General features: G+C 41.4%; 2 protein-coding genes and 1 long non-coding RNA gene across 3 annotated transcripts in view; all 3 read left to right on the forward strand.

The window, feature by feature from the left end:
• The window catches only part of LOC147302785 (uncharacterized), a 431,420-nt gene that overhangs the window by 96,893 nt on the left and 309,197 nt on the right, over positions 1–25,330 (forward strand). The window lies entirely within an intron of this gene.
• On the forward strand, positions 2,208–3,425 carry LOC147302789 (uncharacterized). The gene is made up of 3 exons (XR_015127345.1): positions 2,208–2,276; positions 3,177–3,237; positions 3,350–3,425. It is a non-coding gene; the product is annotated as an uncharacterized LOC147302789 (long non-coding RNA).
• Positions 4,855–7,360, forward strand: LOC147302790 (uncharacterized). The gene is made up of 4 exons (XM_086282113.1): positions 4,855–4,878; positions 4,979–5,134; positions 5,338–5,430; positions 6,373–7,360. Exons 1-4 carry the CDS (start codon positions 4,855–4,857, stop codon positions 6,685–6,687), a joined length of 588 nt encoding a protein of 195 aa, XP_086138239.1. The 3' UTR covers positions 6,688–7,360.

The following is a 25,330-nucleotide window of genomic DNA, read 5'->3' on the forward strand; positions in this document are numbered from 1 at the left end:
ATGCAGACAGTGAAAGTCTGGTTTATTTCATGAACACAATGAAACATTGTCGGCAAAGTAGCATACATGATAAATAGATACACATGACACGGACAGTGAGAAGTAAAACTCGTCGTCTTACCACATGTTATATTCTGTAAACTTAAAATAAACCACAGAAATGAGTGTTTTAAAGTCATTATTAAAAACATGAGTCAACATTACGGAAGTGACACTTTAACGATGCTTCACATCACCGTGTTTATGATGATAAAACATGTTCTCTCGTTAGTAGATGTCTGCGCTGACACTTGTCATGAAAATGTCCTGAGCCAGGGTTCCTCTTCAATTACCATTGATCATTACAGTTTTTGCCCGTTGCTTGAACACTATAAACCCATGCTTAGACTAAAGTAACACAACGTGAAGCTGTTGTTACCATACCTCAAACACATGTACCCCTACCTTAAACAAAAGCGCTGCTTTGCACCCCAGTACCAATTATGCAACACACCTACTCCCTCATGCAACACACATGGTCCTGCATGCTACACTCTATTTCATACATAAGACACTTCGCTCACAAAATGAAATCTCAGGGTGCCATTCGGAAAACACATGTATCCAAAATACAAAACACATCGGGTAATTGCAACCACTCAAATACACACCTGAAGGCACCTACTTGCAAAACCGAACACCAATTAGCCAACTACAAAAAGCCCTCAGCGTAGCCATTCCAAGAACTTTGCAAGCATGGATGGAGGGAGAGCAAGAGGATATTTACCCCGGTGCCTAGCGGGAGAGGACATTGCTTGCGATGTTGATGAGGTCCTGTGGCCAGACCCCAACAGACGGCGGGATCCATGAGCCCACTTATGCACAATTGTCATGGTTTTTTGTGTTTACAGTATAGTGTTTTTTCTATTGCAGTACTATTGTGTTGTTGTTGTTTTATTTGCTGTACCTGTATTCATGGTACTGCAATGTACAATATTGAGTAGGTCTATTTGCGTTTATGGTTGTTTGGAAATGTGTCTCCTGTAAATGTGCCTTCTGAATAAACAATGGGAATCAAGGACTGCAGTGTTTTATGTACAGCAGACTAGTGTGTTCCCCCTGATCTGTAAGTGTTTGCATATGGTGCAGGTATGTGTCATTTTGTCAACAGAGTTACATTTTGACAAAGGAATGTTAGGTTTTGACAGCAGAGTTTAGGTTTTGGGAGTAGAGTTCCAATTTGGCACAGATGTGAATGGTATATTTCCCAGTGTTGTGTCATGTGTACTTGTGTGTACAGTTTTGGCACAGCGAGCGGGGTTTTGCAAAATGTGTTCAAGCAGTGGGCAAAAACTGTAATACAAAGGATTGAAGCCGTTTTTGGATTTTCACTTGTTGTTGGCTTTAATATGAACAGTCACATAAAATTCATTCCAGTTTTTTTTTTGCCTTTGCTTCAATTAAGATGTTTCTTTAAATCTACAACAGCTTCCTTTTCAAAAAAGTTTACAGACATAGTAAGGAAGTAGCTAGGGACCTCAGTAAGTATGAGCAACAATAGCTTAGGGCCAGTTTCTACAATAAAGAGGATTTCATCATCTGCTGTTCGTCAAAAAGTGCCGTATTAAAAACAATTCAGCAGACCCTCAGAGTGCGGATACAAACTGTTTTCAGCTGTAGAGGTAGAGGTACGCTTCATGTACTTATCAACATGCAGTTTAGAGGTTTGCATTAGAGTGCATTGGTGCTTGGGCCTCTTTTATTTAGCACGGTTATACCATTGTGAATTTAGCTATATAAATATGCTCAAGAGTCTATCATATGTTTGACATGCAACTAAAAATTTGAAAATATATTTTTAAATCAGTAACTTTGCAAATTTAGAGGAAATGTTTTCAGACAACATATGTGTCACATTTTAAACAGGGTTTGAATAATCAGCGCTGACATACAGACATTTATGCTCTGGGTATAACAGACATGCTTACACTCAAAAAAGTCAACTAAGGCAGTTGTTTGATTAATTCAATAGACATTTGTCTATTTAACATGAACATATTGAGTTTAGGTTTTTAAATCATTATCAGTTGTTGGTTTAACATAAAATAACAAAAAGTTTAATGAACTAGATTTGCATTCTTCAGTTCAATTAAATGTAATTATTTTAAATCAACAACTCTAAAACCGATGCCTAGTGCGCATGCTCAAACTTCCCAGAAGTGAAGAGGCGGGAACGCGGAGAAAGTTATGTGTTCAGTGAACTGCCATTTCCCTCTGCGGAATCTTCCACAATACAGGTAAGTAATAAATAACTCAAAATATCTTAGTCAAACGAAGTTGTTCTGTCCGTTAATTGTTTAACAATGTTTTTAATTCCAAATGTGTAAGTTGTCATTAGACAGCGGGAGTGGAGCAAATGCAGTGAAAATCTGGTATTAGACGGTGCCAATCGGTACCGTCTAATACCTGATTTCTAATCCGCTCTGGGTATATTTATACTATTATTAGCATTTCCACTTCATTGTTTTTCTTTTTTTTTTTTTTTTTTTACCTGTTTTTGCAGTTAGTCTTATAGTGTTTTTAGCGGTTATTGATATGTTTAATTCAATATTTAACACGTTTGTAATTCACTTTCAAAGTAAATGAAGTTAGCTAAAGCTAGTATGGTTGTCTCATTGAACTTTTACCTAGCTCTGTTAGCATTCACTTTGGTTTTAAATGACGGTTATTGCAAGACATGGTCTTTGTTCACTTTTTTTATTATCATTTGCATTTTTTCTTTCTTTCTTTCTCTCTCCTTTTATTTTAAGCATTCGGCCTCTCACAGTAATGCAAGTTAAACTAGCATGCGCGAGTTGCTAAATATTAGCTGTGTCCAAATTCAAGGGCTGCATCCTTCGAATTGACTTGATCGCTAGTGCATGGGAAAAAGAGCATAAACACGAGGTCAGAGGAAAAGGCAATGGCGGATAGTTATGAAAATTGCCTGTCGGACCTTTACCGCAACTACCAGCATCTTTATTGCATAGTGTGAAACACTGCTATTACATTTGGCAACAGATTGGATATTTATCTGTGAATTTTATATTGCAAGAGGTATTTATATGTATTTGTATTTTTTTTTATACATTTGCAACAAAGTAAAAAAAAATCCACTGGAATTTTTATAAAATAATTGTCTGTTTTCTTTACCATAGTAACACCACAAAGAAAGCTGACCCCTTTTTCTGATTGTTTGTGCCTCCTCTTTAATACATGGTAAGCCTTTTACCATCATATATTTATTATGATAGTTTTATGATTTAATCAAAGTGGAAAAAAAGGTGCCAATAAAACCATCCTTAAAACTGCTTTTCTTTTTTTCTTTCAGTGACTTGTATGTGGCAGTGCAAGCGTTGTTCCATCAGGGAGAGTAGTAGGTACAAATTATTGAAACGCTGTACAGGGCTCGCAAAATCGCTAGCCCAACGTCCCGGGGCTAGCGATTTTTCCAGTCGGGCTACCAAAATCTATCTCTGCCCTGCCCGTCCGGCTTTTGTAGGAAGGAAAAATATATGTCAATGCTTTTGCATTCTTTCGGAAATGTAGCTGGGTAATTATGTCATTGGCATCGGTGAGCCACTGTCAATATGTGACATATTGAAGTCGCGTTTGAATTTGCGCTTGTTTTTTGCTTTCACTTTGCAATCGCTCGAACTGTGTATAGAGAGCGACAGCACTGATTGGTGAGTGATGATAATTTGTGCACCAATTCCTCTGACATTGTCTTATTAATCGTTAGCTTACTATGCAAGCATGACAAGTGAAATCTCCCGCAGCTTAAACATGTGAGAGGTTGATCGCGCAGAGAATCGCTGAGCTTATGTGAGTGTGTGTGTAAAAGCAGCAGGATTTATATTTCAGTTCTGCTGAGCCAAATAAGACAGGTCAGGGTGAAGAAGTGACAGCCAAAGAAAAGCTTACCACAAAACGGAGAAGTTATGACAAATCAGACTATAAGGCAAAAAGAAAGTGCAGCTTTATGGTTTCATGGACAAAATAATTTCTGTGGCTGCGATATGACGAGTTAAATAACCAGGGCTTCACATAAGTGGCCCGCAGGTGCGCATTCGCTGTCAAAATAAAAAAACACGCACAAGAGAAGAAGTTGCAACGCGTGTTTGCGTACATAAGATTTTCAGGAGGAGGACAGACATTTGTTTAGAACTCTTAAATATGTCAAGAAGCTCCTTTAAGCAATTACTTTGGTGTTCCTCCACCTCCAAAGAAATGTCAGAAGGAGTCCGAACCACAAAAGAAGCACGTATTCTCGGAAAAGTGGTTGAAGGAGGTGAGCTGGCTTCAAACAAATGATGAACGCACAGATGTGGTGCAGAATGTGCCGTGAAAATCCCACTCTAGCGGACAAAAACAGTGCTTTTTATATGGATGCAAACGCGCGTTGCAACTTCTTATCTGGTGCGCGTCTTTTATTTTGACAGCAAATGCGCACATGCGGACCACTTATGTGCACCCGTGTAAATAACATAATGTTCTGCCGGGTGTGTTGTTGGTTTTCCCTCGATTCCTGAGTCGACAAGCGCCTTTGTTACTGGGACCAGTAATTTTAAGAAAGGCCCCCATTAGAAATGGATTATTGCTCAGTCTGCAATATCTTTCCCAGAACAAACACCAATTGCAAATAATATACTAAAAATAAACCTGAAAAATCTGTTTAGAACAGCATACTATGTTGCAAAGAGTGAACTACCACTGGTGCAATTTAGCAGTCTTTGCAAACTTCAAAAAGCAAATGGCCCAGATCTTGGTTCCACTTGCCTCTTACTTGTGACTTTAGTGGAAATTTCAAATTCAGGATCTGACACAGACTGATTCATGTTCTACACAGACAGCACTGATGTCTGCATGGTCTTCTAAAAGCAGCTTTAGTCAGCTTAGATGTGAAGTGAGTGAAATATACAGTTGAGTTTTTAATCAATGTATTTGTTCTCTATTGCAGATTGACAAGGAGTTTCTGCGAATCACCACAAAGCCTCTGCTATCTACTTTCTTTGCCGAGCTTGACCAATACGTGCCACGCTTAATGGAAATCTTTCTGACCAAAGGAGGGACACGTGGAAAGAAAATAAAAGGTCTCATGCTTGCCATCTCCAAAGTTTGTATTAGGATTGAGTAGACTTTGTCATAGGCAGCAAAAATAACTTTTATTTGGAGATGAAGTTGTCAATTTTGTTTCAGCTTAACAAATGGTACATGCCAGGTTCTAACCTAAAGAATAATTATGCAAGTTAACTGATTACCATAGCTTTAAGAAAAACAGCCTGGTTTTGGCTCATATTATCTCCTCCTCCTCTCCAGCATGACAACATCCATACCAGACGAGCATGCATCTTGAAGTCTTTGTGCATCTACCTAAACGAAGACTATGAGAAGTTAATAAAGGAGTACTTGGTGAGTCACTGTGACAGCATGTTGACCGTAACATTCTCATACAAATTGTGACGTTGCCTCAAATGCAAATCGTTAAAATTAAAATTTTGAGATTAGCAACAAGACACCTGGTATTGGGGAAAGGATGTCTTGAATACCAAACAGTATTAAGCGTTGCAATAAAGAATTTCTGGAATTTGGTATTGGAAGGAAAGAAATTTATGCCTACTTAAACTTGATACACAAACATACAATGCATTTAACATGCATCAAGACAATATTGCTTTTGAATCTGTACTTGGATTAAAACAAGTCCTGTTGTTTTTTCATTGCTATGGTCATCAGTATTTGTAAATAGAAATGTCTATGAACTTTGAGCTGTTTAGTACTAACACTTCTATACCTGTTTTATTTTAGCAGCTGAGTTAGCCTTTTCTCGAGTCCTGTCCCCCTAAGTTACTCTTGCTACGTCCGACAAACAAATGGTTTCCTCTGCGCACCAATGGGTACCCGAATGTGCAAGCAGACATGCTTCATAATGTTCGGTACAGTTACCTGGGAATGGGGCCATACACACTGTTTAATCCATTCACGTTGTTTTTGACTTTGTGAATGGAAAGAACACAACTCCTCCAGACACAATCTCTCGGCGTATCGGTGGGCACACCGCTTCTCCATCTTGCTTGAGGTTAATGTTTGTCAGACACAGTAACGGTTGCTATAATGTGTAATTGGACAATGGCCCTTTCGGGGGAGGGGCCGGTGAGAGGTCAATTATGCCACCTCTTTTGACATGAGAGGTGTATTTTATAATTTATGTATTGGAGTAATTACTAACAACTACTTTAGTGGTGTAATTTTCTGTTTATTACTTTGACTACTTGGATTTTATGAACAGCATAGAAACAGTTGTTTAAACAATCTCTTAAATTTTACTTTGTTGTCTTATATTTTTTCATGTAGGATACGGACAGCGAGGCAAAAAGCTGCATGGAGCAAACTGTGATGGGGGTGTACGTCATCCAGAAGGAGGGTGCTGAACCTGAAGATGACCCAGAGGACGTTGGTGTCCTGATTGAGGGTGTGGAGGCTAACACTGATTTGGGTAACATTGCACGAGCATGTGCTCTGTTGTTTGGACTCATATACTGTTTGAACCTGAGCTACCCACCACAACTTAAATGCACCTTTGAAGTCCTCCAGAAGATACTTTTAAATCTTGATGGACAAAAGCTGTCTTCAAAGGCACAGTTTCTGAAAAACAAGCTTATGGGGTGAGGGCACTTGAAAATGACTGATAGGTCTTGAATGGTTCATTGGTGCAATGGTGATTTCCAATATATAATGTTAATATTTGAGTTGTTTATATTTTTTTCTTTCATTTAAAAAATATTTTTTTTAAGTTTTTGGATTCTCTCTGGGCAATTCACCTTTTATACAGCACTGCAGATGATTTTTGTTTGTCCTTATATAGATGGCTCAAAATGGATCAGAAGTACTGACAGAAGTACTATGTTGTGTTTATGTGTCAAGGTCCTGTAAAGTTTAAGACCACTGCCACCTGTTAAGTTCACTGTATTATTGTTTCTATTTTGCTTGCTAGCATGTTTTAAAACACAGCAAAACTATATTGCTAGCTGTGGAGGACTGCAACCAAAATTAAAAAAAATAAATACAGAAATGTAAAAATTGGTCAAACTAATAATTATTTCAATGAGATACACCAAACAAATATAGATTTTCATCACCTATGGATTGTTTTGTTGTTGTACTGCCCCCAAATTATTTCTAATTATTTTATTTTTCCAAATTCACACAATAGTAATTCTATTTTGTCACATGTTTTAACTTGCCAAGTGGGAGATGTATTTTTATCTTTTAGTTAAATTTTTTTAAAATGCAGTCGATATATTGAGCAAATTTTGCATCTGTTTTTAGTTGTGGAAGCTTTGGTTCCAACATATTACCTATGTAAATAAGTATTCTAACGTTTTACCTTTGAAGTGGCATAATGGTTGCAGGTGTACAAAAATGGTAAGCTTTTATATTGTCCACTAAATCCAGTTAATAAAGATAATGTTATCATAATCTGATTGTGACTTTTTTTGTAAAGTAGTGGGTTTCTAAATGTGTAACAAATGTAAACAAATCTAATTGAAATAATTTGGTTGAAATGAGTGAAATCATTGCCTTGATTAACAAAGTAGTTGTTGAAACAACAAGATTTAATTCTGTTTTCCTAAACTTTTTAAATTGTGTAGAATGAATTAAAACAAATTTCACTCTACATACTTAAATAAATCACTTCAAATCAATGTAAGTATAGTATGTTGATCCAACGTAATCTGATTACATTAAACCACCAAATGCTAAATGTGTTGGTTTGACATGATCGAAAAGGGTTTATTGTACTTGGTTAAATTGTGTGCAAAAAGGGTGCCATGATTAAATTGTGTTCATCCAACAACAGATTTTTTTGAGTGTACCTTGTGAAAGGCCCTGGGATGTCTTGGAGCAGAGAAACACTCTGTATTGTTGCTTTTCTCTATTGTATAAGCAGCGCCCGACTGTCAGAAACGTTCTGTGCGGGTAGCAAAGTCGGCTCCAACGCACATTCAGGTGAAAAAATAAAAAGTTAAAACGATATACCTCGCTGCAGTTGTGAAGTGCTGAGGAAAATACTGTGTGTCTGATGGGGTGTTTTTATATAGGTGGGGCTACTTTCAGTTGACCTCTGAGATGTAGAGATAAAAGCACGATGTAAGGAAGAAAGGTGGAAAGCCTTTGGAGACTCTGTTGGACATAGTTTCTGCCGGCCTCTGACATGATAAGACTAGTTGCATTAAAGCCATTAACTGTTTGTGAATATACACCTTTGGGTTGGGATACTCTTGATAAGGAGCATCTTTTGTTTGCTTCATGACTTCTTTTACAGACTGATGGGATCAGCTAGGCAGCTGCTGCACCCCCTCTGTGTAACTGTTGCAGAGTGTGAGAATATGTGTTTTTTAGAAGTATCACAGGTTATTTCTAAAAGAAATACATGTTGTTTGCGGTGCTCTATTTAAAACTATTGGTCTGTGAAACTTTTAGAAAAGTGAAATGCCCCTAAAGTAGTTAAATCATCTATGTGTAATCAGCGAGTCTAACTGTTGCAGACTAGTAGATAATTATAAGACTAGTTGCATTAAAGCCCCATTGAGGTTGATACAGCTCTAGTGTGAATATGTACTTTTAGAAGTATCACAGTTTATTTCTAAAGGGATACATGTTGTTTGTGGTGCTCTATTTCAAAAAAAACTACTAGCCTGTGAAACTATTAGAAAAGTGAAATCTTCCTAAACTAGCTAAATTAAATGCTGTGTGGGAATACTATAGGTATATTACTACTGATGTGTTTTTTTTCATTGGACGTTAAGGCGTCTGGGAAGGGATCTCAGACCATTTACATCCTGGGCCATCTGACCTCAGGAAATCACATGATAAGGTGGGGCCAGGTTTCACAATGAGCTCACCCGAAACCCTGGCTGATTAGGACCCACATCCGCTTTCACACCTTGGCTCATGTGATTAGGTAGAGGATCATCAGGGGGTCCTTTGTCCCTCTTTGGGGGGAAACTCCCACTGGTTTTAAGTCTGGGACTCCCCACCATTGACCCTTAGAACTGAAGAAGCTTCTCGGATGAGAGGTGAAACGTCTTCAAGCAACTCAAGAAGTCCAGACGCTTTTCCTTCCAAGCTCCTTAGACTATGATGACCTGGATGACTGAGAACCTTCACAGACTTAAGTATTAAATTAATAGTTGGTTTTCATTCTTTGTTTTTAGATATATTTTTTTTCTATTCGTATCCCCTCGTGTATTTAACTGGCCAGTTCAGTCCAATTTACTTTGGGAAATATTTAATCTGAGGTAGGGTTGCACCGATACCGGTATCTGGTATCGGCCTCGATACCACATTTTCTAAAGTACTCGTTAAAAGTTCCCCGATACCGAGGACTGATACCACGGTCTGAGCCCTGTCTATGTTTGAGTGGCATGTAAGGGGTTAATCACAGGCGCCGAGTGCCCGCCCCCAGGCCCCGGCTGCGTATCAGAGCGGGGAGAAGGCGAGGCGAGACAAGTCAGCCGTGTGGAACTATTTCAAAGTGAACGAAGACACGAAAACAAAGGCGGACTGCAAATTGTGCTCATCGAAATTGTCCAGAGGAGGCTCTAAAGGTAGCGCATTTAACACAAGTAATTTAATCAAGCACCTAAAATCCCAACACGACAACGAGTACAAAGAGTTTGCCCACGCTTATTTACCCACGCTTATTAGCACAGAGGAGCATAGCTGATGCTAAAGCAGTGGGACGGAAAATAGTTGGGCATTTTAAACATTCCGCCTTAGCCTACTCCCGCCTCGAGGACATTCAGGGACAGCTCAACCAGCCAATAAAGAGACTGCAGCAGGACGTACAGACACGCTGGAAGAGCACGTATTACATGACATCAGTCCTATTTTTCCACATATTAATACATTTATGAATTTTGTGCAGGTATAAAGATCGCTTCTTCTCCAACAACACTGCTCCAGAGGCCAAGCTGCACCTGAAGCAGGAGCTTCTAGAGGTGAGGCAGAGGGGAGTCGGGCAGAAGCTGCAGAACCTCCTGCTAAACTGTTCCTCAAGGCCCAGGCTGCCGCTGGCAGCAGGTGCTGCCATTGAGCTCGACACATACCTCGGAGAGGCCCCAAGCCCTCGTGAAGACAGTCCTCTGAAGTACTGGGGTGTCAACAAAATCAGGTTCCCCACTTTGGCTAAAATAGCCTGTAAATAGCTCTCAGCCCCATGTAGCAGTGTGGACAGTGAAAGGCTTTTTAGCTCAGTGTCACACATTATAGATGAAAACAGAAACAGTCTGACTGCTGATGATGCAGAAAAGCTACTTTTCTTAAAAAACCCTGCCACTCACTGTTTCTCTCCATTTAGTGAGTCATCTTAGACTTGATGTTAATACCTACCTCAGTTGCACTGACTGCCACAGTTCTATGTCAGTGGATGTTGTTAGTTTATTCACATATTGTGCACTAAATGGCAAAGATGTTTATTAATGCCCCTTGTGTTGTCCAAAGCGGCAGAGTTTAAAATAAACTGAAAAATACTTGAGTTGCACTGTCACTGTTTACATTTTTTTTATAATTATTTATTCTGTAATATGTTGCATACAACATGCTTTTCATTTTAAATAAATATTCTTAATTCCAAACCAGTCCCTTGTTTGTTTGTTGTTAAATTATAGGACTAAAGCTGTTACCTGTAAATTTAAATCGTGTTTTTATTAAGTACTCGGTATCGGCGAGTACTGAAATGCAAGTACTCGTACTCCTACTCGTTTCCAAAAAAGTGGTATCGGTGCATCCCTTATCTGAGGTAAACATTTTGCTTTTCATTTGACCCCTGACCTGTCTGCTGTAATGCAGGAGGCAGGTTTATGACCTATACTGCAGCCAGACACCACAGGAAGCCTTCCTCCATGTTTTCTTTACAGTAATTGATTCAGCCAGTTTAAGTCTCCTTTGTTTTTGTGCATTAGATCACTGTGTGGGTTGTGTTGAGTGGTTATGTATTTGTAAGTAGCCATTATGACTTGACTAGTGGTGTTTATCTCTTTTAAGGGTCTAGTATCATCAGTTAATTAGTTTTTACACTTTGCAGGCACTTTGCTGTAAATACAACAACACTGCTGAAAACTCTAATTTAAATAATTACTACTGATGCACCTATCAAATAAACTAACATTTGCACAGGTGTTGAAATGCTGGACTCTTCCTCTCCTAAATCTGTGGCAGAGAAAAAATGCTGCAGGAGTGTTTTTTTACATGATATGTAAGAAAAATAAGAAAAAGAAAGAAACCCTGTGATTTTAATGTGAATGCATTACTGACATCTTATCCAAACACACATTGTGCACACCACTTTATCCCTTATTACAACTGCAGCTTTTATTAGTGCATGTTCACGGGACTTCTGATTCTATAGGGTCTTGACAAAAGTCTCTGCAATCAATTGATTACAATCAAGTGATTACAATCAAGTGATTCAATTGAAACATGGAAATCAGCATTTCACCATTTTATACTATACATACATGTTTTGCTTTCAAGACTGGACAGGAGTGGCATGTGGGCGGCATTGTAGAGTGTGTTGACAGGAGGAAAACTTACACGCTCAGTAAATCACCCCCGTCACTACCTAAACCTCAAAGTCTCTAAACAGGAAGTGCATCTGCATGAAAGCTTCTGTTTTATATGCAGACAGATGACCTTTTGATGTAAAACCTTTCTCTGTATCTAGAGAAACACTTTAACTATATATTCAACTATATAGTTTAACATTTGGTCTGTAACTATCATTTAAAAACAATAAAAAGGTTTAAAAGAATATACATAGGCGGCTATAAAGACTGCAGGTCAAACATCGTGCAGATACAGAAGGACCTCCTGGGGTCCAAAATGTCGCACTATTACAGAGCAATGCTTACAATAGTCTTGCATGGTTAGCCAGTTAGACAGATGCAAATGTTAAAGTGCTAAAACAGACATGTAAATAAAATACAATATCATGTTAGCAGCTTATTGGTATTAATGTCTCTTAAAGCTCTCCATGACCTAGCTGCATCTTAACTCTCTGAGCTGCCACAGTCTTATAAACCCACCCGCTGTCTCAGGTCAGCTGATCAGCTGTTCCTGAATGTTCCCAGGACTGAGCGTAAACTTAGAGGACATCGTGCTTTTGCTGCAGCATCTCTGAAACTGTGACACGATCTGCCTTTAGAGATTAGACAGGCTTCTTCTCTGCCTGTTCTTAAATCACTCCTGAAAACTCATCTCTTCACCCTGACCTTTGACACCTTGTAAGATGTTGGTTTTTAGTTTGAGTTTTTTAGTTTATTTTTGCTGTTTTATCTTGTTTTGAAATATAGGGCTGTTTACATTTTTTATGTATTATGTGTTTTATTTTTTTACTGTTATGTTTTATTCTATTGTTCTTAACTCATTTACTGTACAGCACTTTGGTTTTGTCCTGGGTTTTTTAAAGTGCTTTCTCAATAAAGATGGATTGGATTGGACTGGAAGATAAACACTTTAGTTTGCAGTACTGTGGTGAGTTCACAGTAAAGCACTGTGTTGGACTGGCGCACAGTGATTGTGGCGTTCATGGTCAGTGTTAGGTTACCTCAAGTACAGTGGATTCATTTGCATTTAAGCTGATGATGCTTCGATTAAGTCATCAAATTTCACCTTTATATCAGCTCTATAAGCCAATTCTCAGGATACTGTTAGTGTAGGAAATGGAAAGACAACCAAGATATCTGTGAAATGTCTGCTTACATCTTGAATTCAGCTCCGGCGTATGTGGTAAGTTGTTAATGAGTGACTTTAATTTATTATTTGTTCACATGTGGCTATACACTCTACTGAGAATAAGCATACTGTCATGATATGAGTGGATCTTCAAAATAGACATCGAAATAGGTCATGGAGAAAATAAGTAGAAAAAGTAAAGATCTTATTAGGAATAATACTGTTTGGATAATTATAACCATCATAATCAACCAAATCATCTCAACATGTATTTGCTCAAAAATGTATTTATTACCACAAACATGTATTTAATTATCAACACAAGGAAAATCAACAGTTTCTAGAACTCCAACAGGGGCAGGACTTGGAGGTACTGGGATTTCAGGAGGCAGCAGAATGGTACACTGGTCAGTGTCATTATTATTGACCTGTGATGGTGGATGGCCTTGGAGGGAGCTGAGAGGTAACTCAGACCTCTTGTCTTCAGGACAGGTAAAGCAAACATACTCCTTCTCAGCAGCTGGAGACTTAGAGACATCCCAACTCATCAGCCTCATGCGTTTGGGCATCAAATGTTCCTCTTCATCATTAACAGAAAAAGCAGTAGAATATCTGCGCTTTCTGCAGAGACCTACCTCTGCAGTGGGTGGAGGTCTCGGAGGCAGAGGAACATCGCTAGGACACATGAAAAACGTCACGTCATCATCCAGGGATGAACGATCGTTTTTCAAATCTGGATGCATGATCTTGTCTGTGTCCTTTGCATGGAAGCTGGCATCAGCAGGTGGAGGATTTGAAGAAACTGGTACATCAGAACTCATCAGCCTCATGCGTTTGGGCATCAAATGTTCCTCTTCATCATTAACAGAAAAAGCAGTAGAATATCTGCGCTTTCTGCAGAGACCTACCTCTGCAGTGGGTGGAGGCACTGGGATTTCAGGAGGCAGCAGAATGGTACACTGGTCAGTGTCATTATTATTGACCTGTGATGGTGGATGGCCTTGGAGGGAGCTGAGAGGTAACTCAGACCTCTTGTCTTCAGGACACATAAAGCAAACATACTCCTTCTCAGCAGCTGGAGACTTAGAGACATCCCAACTCATCAGCCTCATGCGTTTGGGCATCAAATGTTCCTCTTCATCCTCCACAGAAAAAGCAGTAGAATATCTGCGCTTTCTGCAGAGACCTAACTCTGCAGTGGGTGGAGGTCTCGGAGGCAGAGGAACATCAGTAGGACACATGAAAAACATCAAGTCATCATCCAGGGATGAACGATCGTTTTTCAAATCTGGATGCATGATCTTGTCTGTGTCCTTCGAATGAAAGCTGGCATCAGCAGGTGGTGGACTTAGGAGCTCACATGCAGGTGCGCTGATAGGTCGGAACATGAAAGCGGGAACTTCATTGTCCAGAGCACAACGGTCTGCACTGGATGAGCGTGGGAGCTTCTCCTTTGCCTGTGGAGGAGGCAGACTTTGACTTTGTGTTGCAGAGGAACATTTAAGTCATCTGACGTTTTGCTCTGTTACATATTATTATTGTTGTTGTTGGATTTTTCTTTAAAAATTCACACGATTTAATGTTTAGAAACAGACACAGTGAAGGGTAACTTACCACAGCTCGAGCCATTTTAGGCGTCTGTCAAGGCAAAGACGCAGGATTTGGTTTCTCTGTGTAAGATTACAGGACAGTTGTCAGTTTCATTTTCAAGTCAGCTGGATAAATTCATATCAAACTTCTCAAACTGTATCATTAAAGCATTGTTCAGGTGGACAAATATGAAAGATATGAAGATAAAAACAGTAACAGCTGGCAATCAAGGGAAAACAACCTTATGAAAAAGGTCTTAATCATTATTGTTTAAAAGTAAATCTTTCAGTGCTTACTTCAGTGATTGTTTGAAGTCTCTGTGCTTGTTGTCAGTCGCAGATTTGTGTAAAATATTTGCAGTTTGTGTATAAAGTTTGCAGGAGCTCCAAAGTTTGTCTGTTCAATACCAAAGTAATGAGGAGACTGAGTGCAGGTTTGGAATCCTCAGTGACAGAAAAATGCAGCAATGTTTGAATTTGAATTTGTTATTGTTTTATTAACAACAACTACCAGGATCATACCATAGCAACACAGTGATGCCCAATCAAATGTCAGGTACAAGGGATAGCCCACATACACATCCAACAGCACAGTAAAGCAATGGGCACCAATGCCACCAGTCAGGCCTTAAAAATACCTGAGTTATATAACAGCACACTGACAGTGTCTCATCCAAAAATATAAAATGTATAAATACAGTTAATATCATTTTCATTTAAATTTTATTTAATTCTCTTCATATAGTGCCAAACAGATGTCTCAAGTCGTCACTGTTACAACATAGATAAACATGAACATGAAATCCATTATTTAATTCTCTTCCATTCACTCCAGTTCAATTCAATAGCTATATAGATGGATAGACAGATACTGTATTATATACTATATTGATTCCAAATGGAGAATTAATGTGTTATATCACCAGGATAATGAATTCAAGTAGTACAATCTCCAATAAACAGACAACACAGTTCAAGTTCAAAGTGCAATATGTGCAGGATCCAGGCTTTATATTGTAAGATGCAAAATGTTTATATATACATAATATTGTTGAAAAAATAAAGAAAGTTAAAAATCAAAATAAGTTTATTGTCACTGTGGCTGATGTGATTGCAATATGAACCCGGAAGCAGACAAGGGAGAGATGGAACTGAATCTTAACAAAAAAACAAAAACTTCCTTGGGGGGCTCAACCCGGGGTAGCGGTCATGTCCGGTTAGGGGCTCTGTTGGCTCTCAGGTGACTGTTTCCTCGCGGCTGCGTGCAGCGGGGCTAGGGGAGGGTCTGTGCTGACGGACGTGGGTTACTGACCTGGTAGCCTGGCTGCCCCTGGGTGGGTCCGGGATGGGCGTGAGGTTCTGGGGGCGCTCCGTCTCTGGGCTGGGACCCGGACCGGGCCTCGGGGGCTTGGGTCCTGGTTGGTGTGTTGCCGGGGTTGTGGGCGGGTGGGTGCATGGGGGCCCAGCCCTGGAGCAGGGTGCCGCCGGTGCGTCGAGCCACCTGGGGGGCTCTTCAACTGGTGGGGGAGATTGTCACATCTTGCAGGAGCTTTCCTCTCCTCAGGAGCTCCCTCTGCAGGAGGGGGAGATACAGGAGAGGTGGAGGAAGATCTCAGCCTGGGTGTTTATTGTCTTATGTAGTCTGGAAGATGAGTGGATGGTGGGGTGGGTGCAGTTTTCTCTGTGGTGGGGTTGGGTGGACTGTCTGTGGGGCCGGGCGGCACTGCTGCACTGGGCCCGGTCTGGATGGGCCTGGGCCCCCTTTCCCTGGCGGGTCGCGGAGTATTGGGGTGCCCACTGGGGTCAGCGGGGGAGCTGGCCCCAGGGAGGGGTCACTTGCCCCTCCCTTCCTTCCCTCCCCATCTCCAGCTGCCTCCCTCTTCCCGCTCCACCACAACCACCCACACATGCAGGGCCTTGGAGTAGGGGTATGTCACCAGGGTCCAGAGGAGGCTACCCCCCCCCCCCCCCCCTCTGTCCCCTTCTGGCTGCCTCTGCCTCAATTTTATCCCACAACTTAGACATTCACATTACTCACACTCTCATTACACATACATATAGGATCTTGGGGGTGGGCACGATACACGGAGTCCAAAGTACCATCAGGGTGTACACCCCACCCCTGGCATCGTTGCCCACCTCTCAATTTTAAATACACGTAGACATTGAGGGCTAGCAGGAGGGACCATGCGCTTACCTGCTGCTCTCTGGCAGGTAGCTCCATGCCCTCCTGGGTTTTAAATGCACCTTAGAACACACATGCATCAACATTACAATGAGCGGGTGGAGGGAGGTTCGGAGTCTTCTCTCACCCCCGTTCTCTGCGACCTGCTGGAGCAGGGGGGCTAGGACTAGGAGGAGGAGTTGGCCGTCCGACTGCGGTCTGGAGTGTGGAGCCTTCCTGCTGCTGCGGAGTCGGGGCGGTCTGCCTCCCCCCACCGCAGGGAAAAGGGTAACACCACCTGGGTCTGGGTGCAGTTCCCCCCTCCAGGGGCGGGGGCACCTAGACCCAGTTTGTAGAGTACGCTTGGGGAGTGTGATCGTGTGTACAGCGTCTCTTTATGTCTGTCTCCACGTTGGTTGAGTGTGGAGTAAGTGCATATGAGAGCATGAGGGTGGGAATGGATGTTTGTATCTGTGTGTGCCTGTATGTCTGTGTCTATATGTCAGGTTGGGTGTCAGGCGCCACCTCTCTGGGGACATCTCAGGCCCTCCAAGGTTTGGAGGCCTATCTCCCCCTACCACCACTTCCCCTGCCAGTGGCGGACCCCCTCAGACATCGGTGCGTTGGTGGTTCTTTGTGTCCGGGGATGGGCGTCCAGGTACACACCGGCTCACTCCTTGGCGGCCGCTTATCGGGGCCTGGAGCCTGGGGCTCGCTCGGGCCACTTCAGAGGTGGGGTGCCCCCGGCCTCTCGGCCTGGGGCTCGGTCACTCAGGCGCAGCTGGCTGCCGGCGGAGCTCACGGGCGCGTCACTGCAACTCCCCCTGGCTTCTGCTCCGCAGCTGCTGAGTGAGCCCTCATCTGGGACTCTCCTCAGCTCTTTCCGGGACAGTGGCGCAGCTGCCCCTCTGTTGGTCTTCCTTGGTCTCTTGTGTTCTGGGGGCCTCTGGATGTCTGGAGTTTTGATCTCCTCCACACCTGCTTCACGCCCTGGAGGACGGGGCTGTGGCCCCCCCACACCCTCTAGCAGATTATTACATGAAGGAACCTTTTAAAAAACAAAAAACAAGCGCGTCCATGCTCACAGGTGTACACACGGGTGATCACACCCACAAACTACACCCTTTTTGGCTCCTACCTCAAAGCACACTGTGTTCTGTTGATCTTATGTGCTGCACAATAATGTTTAACATTTAGTATTTACTGTCATATTCCCATATATCATTGTGATGTTGTTTATTCTATTACTCTTGTTCTCTTCTGCTTGCTTTCTTTTTTCTTTCTCAGCAGGTGACCCAGGTGATTGATATATGCATTTTTTTTTCTCTGCCCGTTCTGTTGGTTTTTGTCTTTTGCCCTTCTCCCCCGTCCCTCTTCTCAGCTGTTTCTCTTCCCCTCTTTCTTTCTCCCCTTCTTTCCCCCAGTCAAGTCTGTCCCGTATTCAGTAAGTGAAAATAAAATAAACAATAAAAGGTGAATCAAATGGACCATTACGGCAAGGCTGGGATGGTCAGTTTGGTAAAGTAAATCCATTGGGCATCTTTCTTTGCCTTTAGACAACAATTCTGATGGCAAAAGAGCCAAACGGGACAGGCAAAAAAAAAAAAAAAAAAGAAAAAAAACAAACAAACAAACAAAAAAAACCATTTATTAGGTTGAAAGACACGAACACAAAACAAGGCCCAGCAAACAGGGGCGGAAACTAAAACTAAAACCTATACTGGGAATAACTCGGTATGACTATGACAACTATGACAAGAAAAACATGAACATGAATCCGAGGAGGTGCATGCGAGAAACTCTGATGAAAAAACATGAACATGAACATGGACCTAAACAGAATCAGGAGATAACCTGAAACCCGGAATAACGTGAACGGAGGAAAACGCACCAACACTGCCCAGAGGAAGACAGCGGACTTAAACACACAGAAGAGAAAGGAGGGAAGTGGAAACACAGCTGACACAAATGAACCTGACACCACAGGGGAAGCAACATGAAACACACTGAACATGGAAACACAACCCTTTCATAATAAAAGACGAAACAAGGAGAGACGTGGACGTGTGATGGGCTGAGTTGCCAAATGGCTGGTAGGCTTTTAGCTAGGCTTTAGCTTCAGCCAAGTGGAAGCTAAATTGGCTAGTCATTCATATGTAAATTAGGTTGTTACCTGAGAATTCTGGAGGGGAGTGGGGGTGTGTGAATGATTGCTGATTTCTAACTGCCAACTGCCTCTTTGTTTGTCTGGGGGGGAGCTGCTAAAAGCGGTGAACTTCCTTTTGTGTTCGTCTTGATGCATTCTCAATCATCCAGGAAAATAAATCTCCAAAAGTCACCAACTTGGAGTGGTTAGTTTCCTGAGCCACAAGGAAACTTGTGTTTCAGTTTGCCATCTTAGGGAGAAGGAGGATCATCACAGTTTTGGTGGTTGTATGAACTTAGAATGCATAAACTAATAATTTGTTTTAATTAAAAAACTTTCCCTCTGTCATTTCCTGAGTGTTTCAAAATAAAAGTCCTCTCTTTCATGTTTTGAATGTGAGGCTGTTCCTGTGATGCCTTCAAATCTGTTTCAGTCTGCAGATTTTTACATTTCAGACCCAAAGTGACTCAAACATTTACTTAAAAGAGGTTTTTGTTCGTCTGGGTTTTCCTGCTCAGCAGCTCTAAACAGGCAAAAGCAGAAACACACAAACAGAAAGAAACAGGAAAATATGTGTTTCTGTGAACAATGCAGCAGCAAAATGAAAGACCAGGATTTATTTTTAATGATTGACCAGTGTTGGGTAAGTTACTTTAAATTAGTAACTTAGTTACATTACTAGTTACTTCTATCAAAAGTAACTCAGTTACTTCAAGTTACTCGTTACTTTCAAAGTAACTAGTTACTAGGGAAAGTAACTTTGGTTTTACTCAGAATTCTCTTGTTAATGTGTTGCTTCCATAACTTTGCCAGTCTTCTAGCTTGCTTACCTGCCACAAGTGCACTGTGCCACCTACCAATAGAAAGGAAAAGATAATGTGCATATTTCCACGAGAGAAATCCCACGCCTGGACCGCCGTTGACCGCCACCATGATTCTAGCCTACGTCACAGCATCATGTGCGCCTTTTACATCCAACACAAGAACTGCAGTCGTGGTGCTGTCGATTGTACTCAGAACTCAGAAATTCTGCCTTCTGAATAGGAAGATGTAGGTAACACCAGACTGCAGATGAGCTGCATACAGAGCTGGACTGGGACAAAAAAATCAGCCTGGGCATTTTTGACTAGAGACCGGCCCACCATTATAGGAAAAATCATAAAGCCTTTGAATGAAAACAAACGCTGTTGTGACAGTGATGCTCACTGTCTTGATGGTGTATATGCATCAATCTATCAATCGTTTGTTGTAAGATTCAGATAATGATTTTTTAAAAGCGAGACACTTTAAACGAGAATAAGAATGAAAAGTATTTCTTTGTGCCCCCCTTTCCCTGTTAATGCCCTACCTGCCCCCCTGGCAAAACTTTGCTAGACCCGCCCCTGCACAGTTACCAGCTGTCAGCTACCTAAAAAAGGATCCTGGTGTTATTTGTCTCTCAGAAACAGTTCATAACTTCCCTTCAACTCATTCATGTCACCTAAAAGGTAAACCTGTTTCTCCATCACAGCTCTGATGATTCAGTAAGGACATCTCCTGGTTTCATCTTCATGTTTCCCTCTCACCAGATAACCAAACCGACATCATGACCAGCAGCTTTTTTGCAGCTGTGGCTCCAGCAAACATCAGCTGATACTAGAAATTAATATTAAATAAATTCTAACAACAGCTGATCAAGCTTAAACGTGCTGCTGTTGTTTAACGTGAACTCCGCTGGTTTCCTCTTTCTGATGCAAAGTGGGAGATAAACAAACAAGAGAGACGATCAGCTGATCATTGATCAGTTTTCATGATTGAAGTAGAAACAGGAGAGGGAGGGGGAGAGGATGAGAGAAGAAGAGGCAGCTGTGCAGCAAAGACACAGAATAAATCCAGCTTTGTGCCTTTTTCATTGTAGCTGAATTACGGGACTAACTGTTCCTTTTCACCTCAATAAGAAATGCGTAATATTTTCTCTGAATACCAGATGAGACGGTTGGCAATTCTAATAACTTATGAACAAAATAAAGTTCAACATCATTAACTTCATAGCACCCACCCAGCTGTATAGAAACTCTGTCATGCTAGCTAGCACGCAGTACGGAAAAAGTCAGAATAACAAAAATAAACTCCACCTAAACTTGGTTTATATCTGACCCAGAGAGACTGCAGGTCATAACTTCTTACCTGAAGTTCAGTTCACACTTGGACCGGCGGCTGCCTCGGGTCTCTTCTCCTCCTGCCTCCCCTTTCCCTCATCCACCTGTTGGCCTCCACCACTTGCTAATGTTACTGAATCTGTGGAAGCTCCGCGACAGCCACCACACGAAGTAACGAGTAACGAGCCTATCTAAATCCCAGTAACGACTAACGCGTTCCTGATTTTAGCATAATAACTAGTTACCGTGCTCGTTACCACAATAATAACGTAGTTACTGTAACACGTTACTTAATAACGCGTTAGTCCCAACACTGTGATTGACAAAAACATTAAATGATCATGTTTATTTTCACATCAATGTTCCATCGGTCCTTCTTTTAGAATAAGTTTAGAAATGAAAAATACTAATAACACACCAGGAAAAAGCCAACAGCACGAGTCCTGAAAGGCTTAAAGAGAAAATAAACGCACAAAGAATGAAACAAAAAGGCACAAAACCTCAAAACAAGAGTGAATTAAATCTGAGCGACACACAAAGATGCTAAAAGCCCCAAACATGAACCTGTGAGGTCATTAATACCTGTGTGTGTGCATTAGGGGTGGGTTTTTATAATCGATTCATCGATTAAAATCGATTCTGGCTTGGATAACGTAAAATCGATTCATTAAAATCCTGAATCGATTTTTTTAATATAAATTTATTTTGCCCGAAATGCCAGAATCTCTGGTGACATCTCACAAAATTTCAAGAACCACCAAACAGTTAAGACAGTAAATGAGAGCAGGTACACGGATTCTGCACATAGACTTAAACACACAGCGCGACCCGCGGATCAGAATCAGTGAGATGTCGCCTTTCTCACGGTCGGGGCTGAAAGCCGACAGCTCGCTGATTCTGATCTGTCGGCGGGTCCGCGCTTTGTGTTCACGCCCTTTATGAGCCGATTCTAAAGCTGTTAGTTTGCAAAAGAAGATCCAAACGCTTCACATAAACATCGTCATGAATTCACTCTGACTTTTACTGTTTTGCTTCCACCGCGATGCACAGCTCTCTCTCTCTCTCTCTCTCTCTCTCTGTACTTCAAGAACAGTTTCCCATCTAAAAATCTGTTTTCTTCATTATTCGCTTGCTTGTTACACAAGTCTACTGTTGTTTACAGCGCTGTCAGCCGCTGTTTTTTTCCCTTTTACATTCTTCCGAAAAGAAAACCTCATTTCTGCTGTTCAATACTGAATAAATTTAAACTTTTTAAAATTATTCAAAATGCAAAACGCTTAACCGTGTCTCTAATAAAACCGCTGTAACTTCAGAGGTGATGTTCATATGTTGATTAATGGTTTTCTTTCGTTTTTGATGTACTGCAGAATATTTTTATAAAATCCCAGGCCAGGAAAATCACCTTCATGTTTTTCTGTGTTTTATCTTCAGCTACTTTGACACAAAGGCATCTGCTGTGATGCTCACACCTTTGATAAAGTCTTGCGAGTGTCAGCTTCCTTTTTATAGATACAAAAATATGTAAATGTACTGATCTGAATTATAATATTTCTGACTGTCAAAATTTCCCAGATTTAAATCGAATCGAATCGAATTAAATCGAATTAAATCGAATTAAATCGAATCGTGGATCGAATCGATTCGGGACCTTGTGAATCGGAATTGAATCGATTCTAGAAATCAGTGACGATACCCAGCCCTAGTGTGCATGTTTACATGTCTTTGTGGGGACCAAAATGCCCGTCCCCACAAGTTTGAAGACATTTGTGAGACTCAGAATGTGGTTTTAGTGTCAGGGACAGTCAGGTCAGGGTTAGGCATTCAGTCTTAATGGTTAGAGTAAAAGGCTGAGGAGAGCATGATGTCAAATAGATGTCCCCACAAGGATATGAAAACACAACCGTGTGTGTGTTACTGTGAGTTTGTGAGACAAGTGAAGATTTGAGAATCAGTGAGAAATGTTTCACTTCCTGTTGGTGAAGAAGAGCAGACTCCTCTTCAGCCACAGAAATGAAGAAGCTTTTATTTTGTCAGCCTGACAAACACGAGCTCAGCCACGAGCAGAGGCGACCCTGCAGAGGTGAAGGTCACAGTCAGAATCAGCGCCAGAGAACCGCACAAGGACGGCCTCATTGGTCACGGCTGAGTTCATTATGTGATGGTAACAAGCATTTGACAGAGTTAATTGGAAATTTTTATTCGCAACTTTACACAAATTTGGTTTTGGAAACTCTTTCATAAACTGGATAAGAATATTATACAATTCCCCAACGGCTCGTATCAGAACAAATGACCAGACATCCTCCAGCTTCTGTCTCCTGAGGGGCACCAGACAGGGATGCCCACTCTCCCCCTCACTTTTTGCAATTTTTATCGAACCTCTAGCAGCAGCAATTAGACAGGCTACAACAATTAAGGGCATAAAATGTAAGAACATAGAACATAAAATCAGTCTCTATGCGGATGATGTGTTGCTTTTTCTGCAAAACACACAAACCAACCTCTCTGAGGTAATTACTTTAATAAACTGGTTTTCAAGAGTTTCAGATTATTCAATTAACTGGCCAAAATCTACAGTTCTCCCCATTAACTGCTCCTTCCATAATTCTTCCTCTGCCCCACTGCAATCCGGAAATATTAAATATTTAGGTATTAATATCTCTCCTAAGCTTTCAGACTTAACTAAACTAAACCACATCCCACTTCTAAAGAAAGTAGAAGGCGATCTGACTAGATGGAAATCTTTACCCATATCACTCATGGGAAGGGTCGCCACTATAAAAATGATGATCTTGCCAAAAATAAATTACTTATTTTTGATGATCCCTAACAAACCATCACAAGATTGGTTCAGATCTCTGGATTCATATATTTCCAAATTCCTTTGGAAAGATAAACCCCCGCGTATTAGCTTAAAAACGCTACAAAGAACCAAGGATAGAGGAGGATTAGATCTGCCTAATTTTCACCAATACTTCTTAGCCAACAGGCTTCAGTTCATCTCAGAATGGTTAAAACATACCTTCTTAGTTGAGCCCTGGCTAGATGTTGAACAGGCACTATGCAAGGATCTAGAGATTTCAGACCTACCATTTATTAGCTCAAACATCAAAAGACATGAATGCTTTAAAAGTATCAACATCAGCTTTTCTCTAACAGCATGGTGGGAGTTTCTAAAAATAACGGAGTCTTCATTAATCCCATGCAAACGTACACCTATCTGGAATAACCCTGACATATTACAAAACAATAATATGATTAATTTCCCAGAATGGAGTTGTAAAGGAATTAAATACTTAGAACATATATTAGAGGGAACAGAATTTATTCCATTTGACAGACTAGTTGAACAATATGGGATCAACAAGACAAGGTTTTTAGAATATCAACAAATTAAATCCATAGTAAAAAAGAAATTTAACCTCAGTCAAGTTGAATTACAAACACCACTAAGTGCGGCACATTTTCTTACTCTTAAATCCCCCAAATTATTATCTAAAATATACAGAACACTTTCTAAATTAGATGAATCAATATCCCTTCCTACTGCAAAGTGGGAAGCAGATTTATCAGTCAACCTAGACCAAAACTTCTGGTCTCAGATTTGCTTAAAAACTTTTAAATTAATTAAAAATCCCAGTCTGCAATTAATACAATACAAAATACTTCATAGAGTGCACTATACAGGTCATCGGATGTTCAAGATGGGCTTTACATCTTCCAACAACTGCTCACACTGTCAAGGCAATACACCAGACAATTACATCCACGCTCTTTGGTTCTGTCCACCAGTGCAAAAGTTTTGGCGCGAGATATGTGAAGACTTATCAAAATGTCTGAAATGTAACATTCCAACTTCCCCCTTAGTGTGTTTGTTGGGCAGCTTAGATAATGTCACTTCAGAAAAGAATATAGCCCATATGATCTTCACTGCCCTATGCATAGCCAAGAAAACAGTCCTCATGAACTGGAAAAATAAAAATAATCTTAATTCTAACCAATATAGAAATTATCTATTAGATTACATTAGTCTTGACACAGCCTCTGCCACCACATTAGATCAATTGCTCTGGGCCCCTTTTATCAGCTCCATCACCTAGTGGGGGTGGGGGGTCATAGTTTGGTCCCGCCTTCACTGTTGTGATTGGTGAGGGGGTAGGGACAGGCTTAGGGCGTCGGGGGGTTCCCCGGAGGCATCTTCCTTGGGGGGCTCAACCCGGGGTAGCGGTCACGTCCGGTTGAGGGCTCTGTTGGCTCTCAGGTGACTGTTTCCTCGCGGCTGCGTGCAGCGGGGCTAGGGGAGGGTCTGTGCTGACGGACGCGGGTTACTGACCTGGCAACCTGGCTGCCCCTGGGTGGGTCCGGGATGGGCGTGAGGTTCTGGGGGCGCTCCGTCTCTGGGCTGGGGCCCGGGCCGGACCTCGGGGGCTCGGGTCCTGGTTGGTGTGTTGCCGGGGTTGTGGGCGGGTGGGTGCATGGGGGCCCGGCCCTGGAGCAGGGTGCCGCCGGTGCATCGAGCCGCCTGGGGGGCTCTTCA

Source organism: Aulonocara sp. 'chitande type north' Nkhata Bay, linkage group LG23 (assembly GCF_057382095.1).
Source record: "Aulonocara sp. 'chitande type north' Nkhata Bay isolate Kocher_YH1m ecotype deep benthic linkage group LG23, A_spYH_male_GT1.1, whole genome shotgun sequence".
In the NCBI taxonomy this organism is placed as follows: Eukaryota; Metazoa; Chordata; class Actinopteri; order Cichliformes; family Cichlidae; genus Aulonocara; species Aulonocara sp. 'chitande type north' Nkhata Bay.